Genomic DNA, 14,099 nt, shown 5'->3' on the forward strand with positions numbered 1-14,099 from the left:
CACTTGTAGCACAAGTAATTAGATTGTGCATAAATAGACAATAGCTACACAATACACAATAGATTGTATAGCCATAGACAAAGTATGCTATTATTGTCATATATTGCTACACTTCGCAGTGGAAAATATTAAAAGCCTTTGAATGTGTAAGCACACAGTCCAAAGTGTTGTGTATACAGGCATAAGAAAAAATATTCCTCTGCATTTTTAATACAGAATGATGACCAACTTGCTTTCCTGCTTCCTGCCTTGTTGATCTGGCAGCACTCCTTCCTCCAGGTATACATTTCCTATACCCTCTTCAACATCCGTTCACTGTGTCTGCCCTCTTGCATGTGTTTCTCCTGCAGTATTGTATCATCTATATGATTTTCTGGGTTTTCTCGTTTTCACTTCACCATGTTAGATTTAGCTCTTTTGAGTAAGTCATTTTTTCACAAATACCTTTAAAATCTTGTCTTGCAATCAGTTTGTTCTATAGGAGAGAACTCAACAGTTTGTTCTATTGACAGAGAATCCAAGTGATACGTGTTCAAGTTCCCTGCTTCTAGTTTTCACCCTAGCACAGAATTAGCTCGATGTTTGAGAACTGGGCACACCCCACCTCTTAGCTGCATGTTTGTTGGTTGGCTTACCCACTGCTGGAAAACCCAGGTGTTGCTCAGCCTCTACCAATAGCTCTTTTCCTGGAAACTCCCCAGACACAAACTGTCCAATAAAGGTGAGAAAGTATCAGATTAAAATAAGAAAGTATGCATCTCTTTCCTCACATGGCATGGTACTTGGCAACAGTTAAAGACACATAGTTACTAGCATTACTTCCTTCCAGCAACTTACCACCAGTTATTAATGCAAGCCATGACCTGGTATTTGAGTTATACTACAGATGGCAAATAGAAACACCTTGGTGGGCAGGTGTTAAAAGCCCCCAAAATCACACTAACTTGAGTATTTTGGAACCCTGAACTCATCAAGCAGGAGAACAGTCTCAAGCAACCCTAACTAGTTCATGTCACAGAACTGTAATGCACCCTGTTCAGTGCAAATGACTGAGACAGGAGAAAGGAAGATTACATCTCCAACAACAGAAGCTGCTGCAGGCTTGAACTGCAACAGGCAGCAAGAAGGGAGGGCGAAGTTCACAGACTACCAGCCTAGCGTGCTCCCGTAGCCATCATTTCCTCAGTTCTGAATTCAAGATTAAATTAATGAATTTGTGAAACAAAAATAAAACTCTATTAATGGATTAAGCTGAACAACCACAGTTACAGCTGCAGAACTGATACTGCACTAGCCCATCTGTTGGGATCTCTGGCTCAGGCACCAAAACCTCATGCTATTTATCTTTGAGCTGTTCCAAGTCAGTGTCATATATCTAATACGTGTTCCAAGGATTAGCTGTGTGCGTATTGACTCTGCAGCTGGTATCTATTAAATGAATACCTAAGAATTCAACCCTAGCCACTGATCAGTACCACAAGACTTGCAATGTATTTCTTAATGGGGGACATAACTTGTCCTGGAGGTGCATCTCAACTGTCGATTTTCAGCTTGCTGTGCCCTAAAGCATTTGTCCATCCCCTGGAGTAATATGGCTGGGGACTGCAGAAGTCCATGTTGCACTTGGGAGTACTGAGAGAGTTGGGGGTGTTCAGTCTGGAGAAAAGGCGGCTCCCAGGAGACCTTATAGTGGCCTACCCGTATCTTAAGGGGGCCTACAAGAAAGCTGGGGAGGGACTTTTTAGGATGTTGGGTAATGGTAGGACTAGAGGGAATGGATTATAACTAGAGATGGGACGATTCAGATTGGACGTTAGGAAGAAGTTCTTCACCATGAGGGTGGTGAGACACTGGAACAGGTTGCCCAGAGAGGTGGTGGAAGCCCCATCCCTGGAAGTTTTTAAGGCCAGGCTGGACCGGGCTCTGAGCAACCTGATCTAGTGGGAGATGTCGCTGCCCATGGCAGGGGGGTTGGAACTGGATGATCTTGAAGGTCCCTTCCAACCCTAACAATTCTATGATTCTATTAATAAGCAACGCATGTGTGGAATGGAAAGAGACTAACTGTAACCATATAAATGCTGCTAATCTTTCATTCCACCAGGAATTTTACTCTTCCTCTACTTCCTCTCTGGGACATTGTTAGATGAATCTTAGAAAACTAAGCAGATCTGTTAAAAAGGTACCAAATCAAATACTCAAGCCTCTACTCAGCCTTTATAATACTGGCATGCTTTGTATACCAGTATAGTTGTACTATTTATGAGGCTATACTGGTGCTGCAACAATAATGAAGATGAGACTACATGCACTTCAGCACAACCTGTACAAATCCACTGGGAAACTCAGGATGGTATCAGACAGCTGCATTTCCATGGCTGTTATTTATTCCAGGTAGGATAAACCTACCATATAGAGCCAATCTCTGTTGTAGCTGCAATGCATGTGGCCCCTTTGAATGATCTCTGCAAAAGGCACAGCTTGGGGATATTGATCTGGTTGTACACAGCTCTGGTTTTCAAGGTGGCTAAGAAAAGCCTGGGCACATACAAATCAAAACAAGCTGAGAGCTGTTGCTGTGCGACAGCTAGCCCTGTGGAAGCAACAGACAACTGGCCCAGGTGATTCTGAGACCTTCTCATAGCAACTTTCCATGATGAGAAATGGAAAATCTGAGAAAAGCTGACAGTAAGATAAAAGTAAAATAGTTACGACATCTCCAAAGAGGAAAAGTGGATCTGGATGATCTAAGCAATGGGGAAAGTTAGAGATGCAGAGCATTATACACTTGAATGAACTCACGTTCACCAGGCTGTTCTGTCTACACATCCCAAAACACCCAGACACGAATGCCAGTAAAAAATGCATGATGAGACTCTCTGGCTAAACACCCCAAACAGCAGCACTTTGTTAGAAAAAAAGCTGAAGATCTGGCAAATCTATGTTCTAAAATGGGCCAAGTGTAGAAGATTCATTGCATTTTATTTTTGCCAAACGCTGCTATTGAATGTTTTAGATCCCTTTGAAAACCCAAGGCACAAGGAAAAGAAATTCAAACATGTTATCCCATGAAGAATAGTTTAAAAATGTTATTACAGTAATGGGCCAAATTCTACACAGTGTGTTTTTAAGACAACGTGAATATTTTGGCTTGTGTTTGCCTATGCACTAACACAGTGCTATGTACTGGCAAGTTCAAGCTTGCACACACCCATCTGTAAGTACTAAGCCTGCTTTGATCATTACTTCTGCTCCTGTCCACTGCAATGGATGCCTATCTTGCAGAAGTAACCTGCAAAAATCACTTTCCAATTGGCAGTAAAAGCAGGAAAGATGGAGATAAGGGAGAATGCTGCTCAGAAAAGTGCAGTTCAGGCAAGAAATGAAATGTTTCAAACTGGGAAGATGTCACTGCATCCCAATCTTTATGTTGTTTGTGTATGTGTCGTATTAGTAGTTGGACTGCAAGCCAGCTTGATTGTCTGTGATTTAGCAGTAAATCAAGGCAGGACACAAAGCTTTCTTCTGAGTCATTAAGGGTTAGCTACTAGTTTAATAGCCTGCCAGATGCTCCCTTTGGCTCACCACAAAACCAGTTCTTTCCTACACGAATGATACAGACTAAAAAAGGTTCCAAGGAAACACTCGTGTGGTTGCAGAAATAAAATGAGAAGACCAGGTTTTCTCAGGCTCTCAGCTATACACCAAACCATGCTGGAAACAGACTCCACTGACTTACAGGGTATGTCATTCTTTATGCCCTTTCAGTCCTTGCTGTTTAATCACTGGGCTTCAAATCACATGTACTAAAGCTCAGGTGAGTCACCAACATCAAGAAAAACAAGATTAAGCCTGTCATATCCCATCTGCTCCATGCACACGAAACCAGTTGCACAGCTCCAGGACAGTGAAAGCCGTAGAGCGTCATGGAAAGAAGCCAACTTCCTTTTTGCCATATTCTCCATTTGCCATCTTTCCTTTCATGCAAATTAATGTTAACAGTATTTTCTTGCTATTTATTTTCTCACCCGAGCTACGTGCTTTTTTTTAGGAAAATCTCACCCCAACAATCTTTTTACAAATAGAAGTTCACTTTAGTTTACACTTCCTAGGACAGTGTTGATACACGAGGAAAGCAGCATGCTGCTTCATGTCTTGATGACACTATGCCAGCTATTAAAAGAATAATACCCAAAACTCTTCTACCAACCATTGTGCTGAACTGCTGAAAATAAAGGCTTTCATATATTTGACCTAAGTCATTCAAGATGAAACGAATTCTAGATACTTCCATTTTGAACTGGGAAAACTGATTCTGATTTGCAAATTGACCAGGGTCATACAGCCACCTAGAAAAACATCTGTGTCCTCTAACTGTCTCATTAAATCAAATACCTTCCAATCATCTAATGCTAGGAGCCATTCCTCAATTAAACAAATCCATTATAGTTGTGGACAACTCTTCCCTTACTCTAAATCTGGTATTTCATTTGAAATCTTCAGGCAACTACATCTCCACTGAGATGATATCTCCAAGTAAGTTACTCAGTATACCTAGTTTCTAATGAAAGCAACATTAGAGCAGCAGTAAAGCTGTCTGTATTACACATTCCTATACCTTAATCATTTTTATGTCAGGAACCACAGCACAGCTTTTTATAAGGCTTTTTATTCTCCTACCAGTAGTTCAAAGCACACACGAGAAAGGTTTGGTTCCATTTTAACTCCATGTGAGGCTTATCTTAAGTAATAGCACTAGTGCTTCTACTTCCAGGGATCCCAGGTTTTGTAGGTAATATCCACTTGAACAACAACTAGGAAAATGAAGATTGAAAAACAATCTAACTTCCTCCATAACCTTTTCTATATCGCATACATCTATGGGGCACATCTCATCCTTGAGCTATTGCTGAAGACCATGCCTTCCATTTCCTGCAAATCAATGAAAGGGATACGAGGACATCAGATATGGTTTCAGCAAACATAAGTTTTCATATAAAGTTCCACTGACAATCAGCATTATCCCAGGAAAATGTGCTTGCCTGGGGAGCCCTAAATATAAATGAAAGCGTAGTTTCCATACGAATCCTAACTTTGGTAAACCATAAATATCCACGGTGGGTTTGAGTTAATACCCATTCTCTTTTTTGTGAGGACTTTGTAGAGACTGTAAATATCAGACAAAATTTTCAAACAGGAGGACTAAAGACAGGCTTTTAAATCTATATTAAGCAGCAGATCATCTCAACTGTCATTTCACAGTTCACTTTTAGGACACCTATTTTCAAACAGGAGTAAGGAGTCATAAAATGTTTGGGATTTGAAATACGATGTGCAGCTCTCCCCAGGAACAGTCTCCTACTCCACTCTTGAGATGTCAGAATTACCAAATATTTCTTTTGAGCTCAAGGGATTCTCAATGCTGTTTGCAAGATCTGAACTTGCTTATAAGTCAGCACCTTCCTGATCAGGTAAAGAAAGTGAGCTGAAACTGTTCAGCTTCTGGAACAGAGGCCCTCATCTTCCCAAACACTTGCTATACCTCTCCAATGGGAAAGGATCATCAGCTCCCATGTTAAAAGCAAACATAAATTACTTCATTATGTGAAAAACCCCACACTTTTAAGACTTTTTATAAGTAGGCAACTCACTTTCAGCTGGAAGCCTTCTGTAACTGGTTTCGCATACGCACAAGCTTGTTTTACTGCTTAATTTCCCAGGGAGTAAGCAGAAACTTTTAATATCCAAGATGTTTGAAGAATGGTATTCTTTCAGACAGGAACTCTATGAAACCAGTTCTACCATTCTGTCTTTTCAAAGGTAAGTATGTACAGGGTGTTGTCTGATGTTCTTGTTAGGAGAACACAGGGAAGGGGATACATTTATGCGTCTACAGCACGAAATTCTAGAGTTTGGCAGAATATTTCACATGTATTAAACTGACAGAGAAAATTGCATGCTGTTAAAATTTCACTCAAATGAAGAGACTGCATATTAATCACTTTAAATTGGTGCTTGCTAGAAAAGGACATTAGCTGGGAAACAGGCCACTGACAGCAGTGCCAGCACGCTTTCCTCTTAACCTTACTTAGAATTAAGTGAATAGGTTTATTTTTCATTTTTAATTGTGCTCTAAATTGGGCTTCTTCTCAACTTAAGCCTCCCTCCAAGACTCCCACACAGAACCACACACAAGTACAGAGACAGCCCTTTGACTTGCTCCTCCCTAAACAGAGCAATTTGCCTTACACATGTCACTTTATATATGTCAGATTTAGCTATAGAGGAAACATTTGCAAGAAGTGATGTGTGAACTCCTCCATGGGCAGGCTTGGGAAGGAAGGAAACCTGGCAGAAAGGAGTTTTCACTGGCCAGATGTTTTTAAAGTCCCACTTGCATCACCACTTTCTTTGCCATTTTGTTTGCTGCAATGTTCATTTATTTCGAATTAGAAGAAGAATACATAAGATGTTCTTTTATGTCTCTCTCATAGCTAGGAAGCTTGGTTCCAGTTTATATGCCACATTTTTGGCAGCAGATAGACAAAAGCCAGATTAGAGGAAGTAGGAAAGATACACATATGGAAACTGAGGTACTTTATGACTTTAGGAAGAATGGAGATGTAATAAATAAGAAAGAGACAAGAAGCAAAATGGGAGACACTAGACCAAGCTTTTAAGAAGAGCAATTATGTGAAAAGACAGAGCAGAGACAAGCTGTATCATAGCTGTTGCACCTCCCTTCCACCTCCACAGTCCTAACAACTAAAGAGTAATGTTCTCTTTTGATCTTTCTCATTTCAGCTGATCCTTTATTATACCATGTAAAGTAGAAAAGTTTCAATGGGAAGACACAAGAACAATCTTACCGCAAAACAGTCCAACACATGGTTAAGCTATGAGGGACAAGAAAACTCTTCCAAAGAGTAAGAAACATGGGTTTTAAACCTCAGATGGAGGAAAGAAATAAAAGGTAAGTGTCCTGGGCCCTGACTGAATGTTCTAACTACTGAGCTACTGTATAGAAAGTGAAACCAACCATCGCCCGCCTAGTCTTTCACTGTATGCAAAGCCCAAATCCATAAAAATATTCACCAGATAGAGCACCTCAGGTAAGATGACAGAAGAATGTCTAGTTTATGAATTCCACTATATACTGGGGAACTGGAGAACTGCAGCTGCACAGTAACTGAGCAGAAGTTCTGAGGATTTATATCTTGGACTCAGGTATTTATTTCTACCTAAGACTTCTCTGGATATATCATTTGACTTGTACGCTCCCAATTCCTTAGCTTTTCCCCAAGGATAACTGTGCCTCCCTGAATTGCTATGATGGAACAGCAAAGACAAAGAATGCAAGGTATTCGGATCCTATGACAGTGGAGGCACACGAATTATATAGAAAGGTGTGAGGGCTCTGAGAGCATTATTAACCTTCATAAAACAGGTCTACATAATACCAGGAAAATTAATGAAATGAACTAGTAAAACTAGCATCCATCAGGGCTGCAGCTACAACCTCTGAGACATTGACTTACCCAAGATCAACTCCATTTAATATGAAAAAGGAATCAGTTCTGGAAACTCATAGTTTGACAGAATCAAACAATAGTTAACTCCCCATAGCTCATAATTATGCAAAAAAATTACACTGCTGCTTTGAACTTTTGAGCTGTAGTTATTGTACATATGTGGGACACAATCCTAGGAAGGTCTGAACACCTTTAGATTGCATTGTCTTCAAATGAATCATTAAAATACATTCTGTTATACTGTATATGATATTTAGTGTACTGCTATATAATTAAAAATCTACCATAATACATAAGAGGAATGAGTGAACTTACAATTGTATACTTGTTATTTTCAGAGCTTGATAGAATGATTATGCTACAAAATTAGCTTTTCATTAAAGGATGTTCCTGAAATTTCTTTAAAGAGCTGTAAGGACCACAAACTGGCACCTGCTATGGACCATGTTGAAATAGGTTTTTCTGCATGTTTTCTTGTGATGCTCAAATATTCCCACTTAAAGAAGCCAGAATTTGTATTAAACTGGTAGAACACAGACAATTAGTTCCAGTCGCTGCAGATATAAAGAGCCCTTCTGACTATACCATGAATGAAAACATGTTCCCAACTCAAACAGGACAAGTGACTCTGCACCTGGATGTGGAGCTGCCTCTTTTCAGAAGTACTCTCTTCTTTTTCTCCAGCAGTCCTTTTTACAGCACTTCCTTGGCACTCCTATGCAGAGATATAGGAAGGAAGAAAAAAAAAAAATCAATTTGACCTTTAGGGAATAAGGAGACATCAGTACTATTGCTTTCAGTTCTCCTGCCCACAGGGGAAAAAAAAAAAGCTTTCTTGAGTTAAGACAGAACTATGCATATAAAATAGGGTTAAAGGAACATCACTCTGGTTGCAAAATCAAACTCTCAAACATTAAGAATCACCAGAATTAAGATTACTTGTGTGACACTAAAGCAGTTCCCTCATGTATTCGAGTACAGCCTTTAATTACATAACATAAAGGGTTTTTCATGTTTCATGCAACACAGGAATGGACAATACTCACTTAATACTTGGCTTTATCATCATTGTTCAGGGTTCAAAGAAGAGGGAAGAAGCAACTGCATTAGGCACCAAAATGTCTCTACAGCCTTGAATGCTAGGGAGGAATGAGCACATGCTGGTGGGGAAAAGGAGCACAGCCCATGCTCCCCTGCCAGCAGCCAGCCGCTGCATAAGCTGTGGCTTCATTTGGGTACCACTATAGATTTTCAGGAGATGTTTCTGCTGTTTATAGCTCTGGCAACTCACACTTCTTCACTAATGCAGGCACTCTTCTGCATGCCTTAGAGGTTAACTGGTCCTTCTCTTATCTTCTTATGCTTCTACTCTTCCCATATCCCATCTCTCCTCTACCTGTAGTCATCTGGAGATAAAGTTGCTGCCCACTGTCTTCCACGTTTGTCCTATCATCAGACACCAGCCACACACAAACCAAGAAGGATCGGGGGTACGTAAATGTGAAGTTCCCAGTCAAAACCTGAGAAGGTGGCAACAAGTACCAGAATGCCTTAAGCTTTGAGAGTACAAACCTCCTCTCAGTTCAATGCAAAGTCTTAATGAAAACTTTGAAAATAATGTCAAACATTCAGGTTTGACATGAGTGACATCTCTGGAGGGAGAGGAACTGGTCATAAGTAAAGTTTTCTATCTTTATGGGAGATGAATACAGTGGGTGGAGTTTGTTTATCATCTGGCCAAAGAAGACAGTCTCAGTGTCTGGTCTATCACGGAAAATTACTTCTGTGAGCATCTGAAGAGGGTGGAGGTCATGCATTTGGGTTCCCATCCTTCAGGCTTGGACTGTGGAGGTGTCTCCCATGGTGTGTTTATGCAATATGATTGCTTATAACATTAAACATGAAAACCTTAAAATAATATTTCAATTGCAAGCATCCTCAGGTTCCATTTCTCTGAAGTCCCATTTATTTACACAGAAATTAGTGCTATTAGTGCAGTAGAGACTTCACTGACTTCAGCTGAATTCAGACTCAACATGAGATAGAGGGGCACATCTCTCTCTGCAGAGAAAGTAACAGTATGCATAAAAGGGAAAGTAAGTGAAAGAAACTGTGAAACACCAAAGATGAAAATCAAGAAACACATCAGACTGAGCTTAGTCATTACGGGGTGGTCAGAACTGCCACTTGTCTCTATTTGACAAACACTGAAAGTCTTGTCTCTGTCTTCAGTGATTATCTGAAACTTGTAACACTAAAAGCACATATCACGACCACAGGGAGCGTGGGATATGCCAGCACAGATGGGGCCCAAGTCTGGTAGCTAATTTCCTACTGCACTCCTCTTTTATCACAAGGAAAGGCAAAATAAGTATTTAGCACAAGTAGTTTTCTTCATTCCCTATAGTCTTCATGTACGGCTACACCAGGAAGCAGTTGTTGCTTATTTTTACTTGTGATCCTACAATAGCTTTTCGCCATAGCCTTTTTATGTCTAGACACCAAAGTGGCTTCATACCATTCATAAAGGGTGGAGATGCAGGGCTGAGCTCTCTGTAAATAGCTGCCAGCTTCCTCTGCTCTTCCCACCTTAGACTGCAGAAAGCATGCCAGATCTGCAATGAACGGAGCTCAGGGATAAACTGATTGCAAATACATCTTTCTGACGCATTATTGGATTTTTTAAAGCTTAGTCTTTTGCTAATTCAGGAACACAAATAGCTAATTGTACTGTGTGTAGCTCAGATTAAGGCTGAGGATGGATCTTGTGTGCAACTGGGAAAGAACACTGCCTTTGCTTTTTTTGTGGGAAGCATTCCCTAAGCGCAACACCACTGGAGATGACTGAAGGGGATTGCATCTGGTTAGGGAGGAAATTACAACCATAATAATTAGCATCAAATTAGCTTTTGTCTCATCTTGAGCCAGGCAAGCCCATCACACTCCTTTTACCAGCTGCCCTCTGGTGGAAGAAAGTTCTGCAGAACAGGCCCAGGCAGGAAAACCCTGGTGCTGTGCAGAGGCCAGGTGAGGCCCACAGGTGGCTTCCACATTTCTGCTTCACTTCACTGGAAAGTCAGGCTTTGGTTATGGATAGGCCACTTCTGAGTTAAGCCAGGAGAGCACAAATTAGGAGGAACAAACCCTGAGCAGATGTCCTCTGCCCAGGGGCAGGAGACCTTTGCTAGGCCAAGCTAGAGTGGTTGACACTCCTTTGGCAACAGCACCTCTCTTTATGTGGTCACTTCGTTTCTGACAAGCGGGTAGACAGCACTTGCTGTACTTATGTCCAAGACTGCTAAAACTTTGATCAGAATCATGTTTGCAAAGCTTTAAAGTAAGGTCTCCATGTTAATCAGAAAGGGGTTCTCTAGTTGCAATTATTATTATTATTAAATTTAATTCTTCTTACTGCCTTCTCTCTGAGTTTGGCTCCTTAAGTCCAGCCCCCTGCTCCAAGCAGGGCTGGTTGGAGCAGGCTGCCCAGCATGACATCCCACTGGAACCAGCAGCCTCCCAGGGTGCACCCAGCCAGAGCAGCCCTTTGGCAGGGTCAGTTCTCCTCCTCCACCTCCCTGGAGGCCCGCACCCCGCATGAGCTCCCCCTCTGGGGAAACACCTAAGAGGCTGGTGGGAATTAAGTGCCTTGTTTCGGCTGCTGCAAAGCAGAGGGAAAAAAATGCATCACTTACTGTTGGCCTGCCTCAGCGCGTGGCTTCAGCCTTGGTTATCTAACTGCTGTAGACAGGAGAGCACTGTAAGCCTCTGGGCATGGGAATGGTCTCAGGTGCTCAGTGGGAAGCTACCACCTCAGTGTCCCACTGTGGTGCCAGAGGTGCTGTGCTCCTGGAGAAACTGCTGGGGCTGAGATTTGGACTAGGTTTTGGTGCCTGTGGCCCCAGGGGCCACGCTTGGCTTTGTTGCAGCAGGGGAAGAGGCTTGGGCCAGAGTTTTACCCAGGGAATGAGATTTGTGCCTGTCAACATGATCCCACGTCCAGTCTTCCTCCTGCTTAGCCAAGCCACAGGCTGTTGGAGGAATATTGTATGTCTTCCAACTTAGGTGCATCTTAGAAATGGGGAGTTACGTTGTACACGTTTACCAGGGGATAGAAGGACTACCAAAATAAAGAGGCAGGTGAGTGTTTAGTTTTGGAGAGGGAGGGCACAGTTTGCACTGGTGTCACCAGTCGTCAGCAGTGCACAGCTCCTGTCCTGCATCCTGATGGTGCCAGTCCCCCTGCACCACCACAAAGCCCTAAACTGTTCTGGGAACTGGTGCCCTATGCCCACTTAGGTATCTTCACCAGAAAGATATAAAAGCAGCACCATGTCTCCTCCATTTATGAACAGTATTGAGCCACTTTGGTGGCTCCATAAAAAGCCTATGCTGAAAAACTATTGTAGGATCACAAGTAAAAAAAGCAACACAGACCCCATGTGTTCCCACAGTCCCATACCACCAGACGGGTAGAACCACACAAAGCTGAGAGGTCAGGCAGCGCTTGGGGAGTGGGAAAGGGAGTGCGAGGTGTGGGTTGCAGTAACCTCTGTATTCTTGGCCACTTTCCAGCCACTTCCCACCACACACATTTATGTGCATGATTAGTGTTCTTGCAGTCTTTGAATGCAGGCCAGATAACGAGTTCAAAACTCTTCATTAAAACATAATCTCTTCCTTGACTCCCTCAATCACACATACACACACATCCCTGGGCTACTGGATTGCCTTTCCTGCCCAGAGAGAGCTAATAACACTTTCCCAGAGCCAATTCCCCTTGTAAGGAACTACTTGTGTCACATATGTGTTTGGGATCAATAGGGACACTCTCTGCACTTGGCCTAATTAGCTCTAATGGAGGCAGAGAACAAAATCCAAACCATGTGTTTGGGCCCTCCTCTGAACTGAATACAAGCAGTTTCACACTGACCTGCTAGCCCTTCCACCCAAAAGCACTGGTGCTTAACAGTCTCTGGATCTTTAACAGTTCCCTGCGTCCTTCCACACGGCCCTCCCCAAGCACGTGAAGCCTGGCTGGGGCTGTGGGTAGGGCTTTGTTTTCTTTCCCAATGGTTTTACAGGCTGCCTTTCTTCCTTCCCCTGCATTTGGGGGCACTGGGCATCCCTGGGGTTGTGAGTGGCTTGGGAGTTTCAATGAGAGAGGTTTATTGTAGAGATAAAAGAATCCTGTCTGAATCATCATCACAGACTCTGATGATGATTTTCAGCAGTATTTCTTCATGATTTAAGTTGCACTGGAATACTTTTCACAGAGAATGGATTTCTAGTACATTACTTTCATAAATGATTTTGGAAAATCTCTCTTGAGATTTAAAACACATATGGAAGTTTATCAGTGAAGAGGTAAATCCTGCCACATCTTTTCCCTGACTAGAGGTGGGATGAGGATGTTCAGATTTGGTTCTCTCAAGAGCTTTACAACTACATTATGAAGCGATAAAGGCACTTAATAGTTTGCATTATTTCAGTTTTTCATGTTGGTATTATACGGAAACGTTTCAAGTAAGCTGTCCCCAGGTATTCACACAACACTTCCTAAATCTACACACACAATTCTATAACGTATCAACAAAATTTCCTGCTATGTAAAGCCTTTAGACCACAAACATGGCAAGAGTACTAAGAAAGGAAAGCATATTTTTCACCACACGTTTTCAGCAGAAGCAAAGGGCATGACTCAGTTTCCCTTCAGTCCTCGTGAGCAGAAAGAAGCCTGGCTTGCAATCTGAGCAATAAAATGGACTCAAGTCCCACACTCACAGCACCACCACAATGAGCCCTTCATTAGCTGGCACTTCCCGTCAGACTGTTAAAGGGGACACAGGTTTACCAAACAGCTAATCCTTGATAATGAAAAGTTTCCAACAAAGCCGCCTTTCCAGGGAGTCTGGGCATTTCCACATTAGCAAGAAGTGAATAGACAAAGTGGTTCAGGAAACCTGCCAAACAGTAGCTCATGCATCGAAACACAAAGACCCGCAGTCTCCAGGCAGCTAAAGAAAAAATACAGTAGTGTTTTGAGTTGCTTCTTGTCATCACAGTTACTTTCTTCTTCACTTTCTTTCATATTATTTCATGAATAGTCTTCAAATTATAAAATATATACACATTTGTCTCTTAAATGTCACTTGCAAATATTAATCAGTCTCTGCACTGCCTTATCCCACTCTCCATGGGAGACAGAGGTTTCCTCTCTTTGCCGTGGGCCTCTTCTGGACACATGCCACTTTTCTTACTATCAGTCCCTAAGCAACTGTAACACCATTGACTGCTACCCATTCATTTCCTCAGGGTTTTGTTTTATTTTGGTATTTAATAGGCTGACAATTGGATCTTTTCCTTTTGGGGTCTATTTTAAGAAGGCTTTGTTTAATCAGATGCAATTAAGCATTTATGATCCAAGGTAAGTATTTTTCCTTTAGAATTGTAAAGGCAATGCATATTATTTGGATTTGGGTAAAGAATGTCAGGATTAACATCAAAACATAAAATATAAGGGTTATGGAAACACCTTTTCATTTTGACAGAAGGACATGCCTTCAGGAT

General features: G+C 41.8%; 1 protein-coding gene across 2 annotated transcripts in view; it reads right to left on the bottom strand.

The window, feature by feature from the left end:
• The window catches only part of ARHGEF4 (Rho guanine nucleotide exchange factor 4), a 217,141-nt gene that overhangs the window by 177,032 nt on the left and 26,010 nt on the right, over positions 1 to 14,099 (bottom strand). For both annotated transcript variants that reach the window (XM_074592022.1, XM_074592021.1), the window contains exon 3: positions 8,167 to 8,247. In XM_074592022.1, coding sequence (XP_074448123.1) covers positions 8,167 to 8,247 — 81 coding nt within the window. The remainder of the gene's footprint in view (positions 1 to 8,166; positions 8,248 to 14,099) is intronic.

This window comes from Larus michahellis, chromosome 6, assembly GCF_964199755.1.
Source record: "Larus michahellis chromosome 6, bLarMic1.1, whole genome shotgun sequence".
In the NCBI taxonomy this organism is placed as follows: Eukaryota; Metazoa; Chordata; class Aves; order Charadriiformes; family Laridae; genus Larus; species Larus michahellis.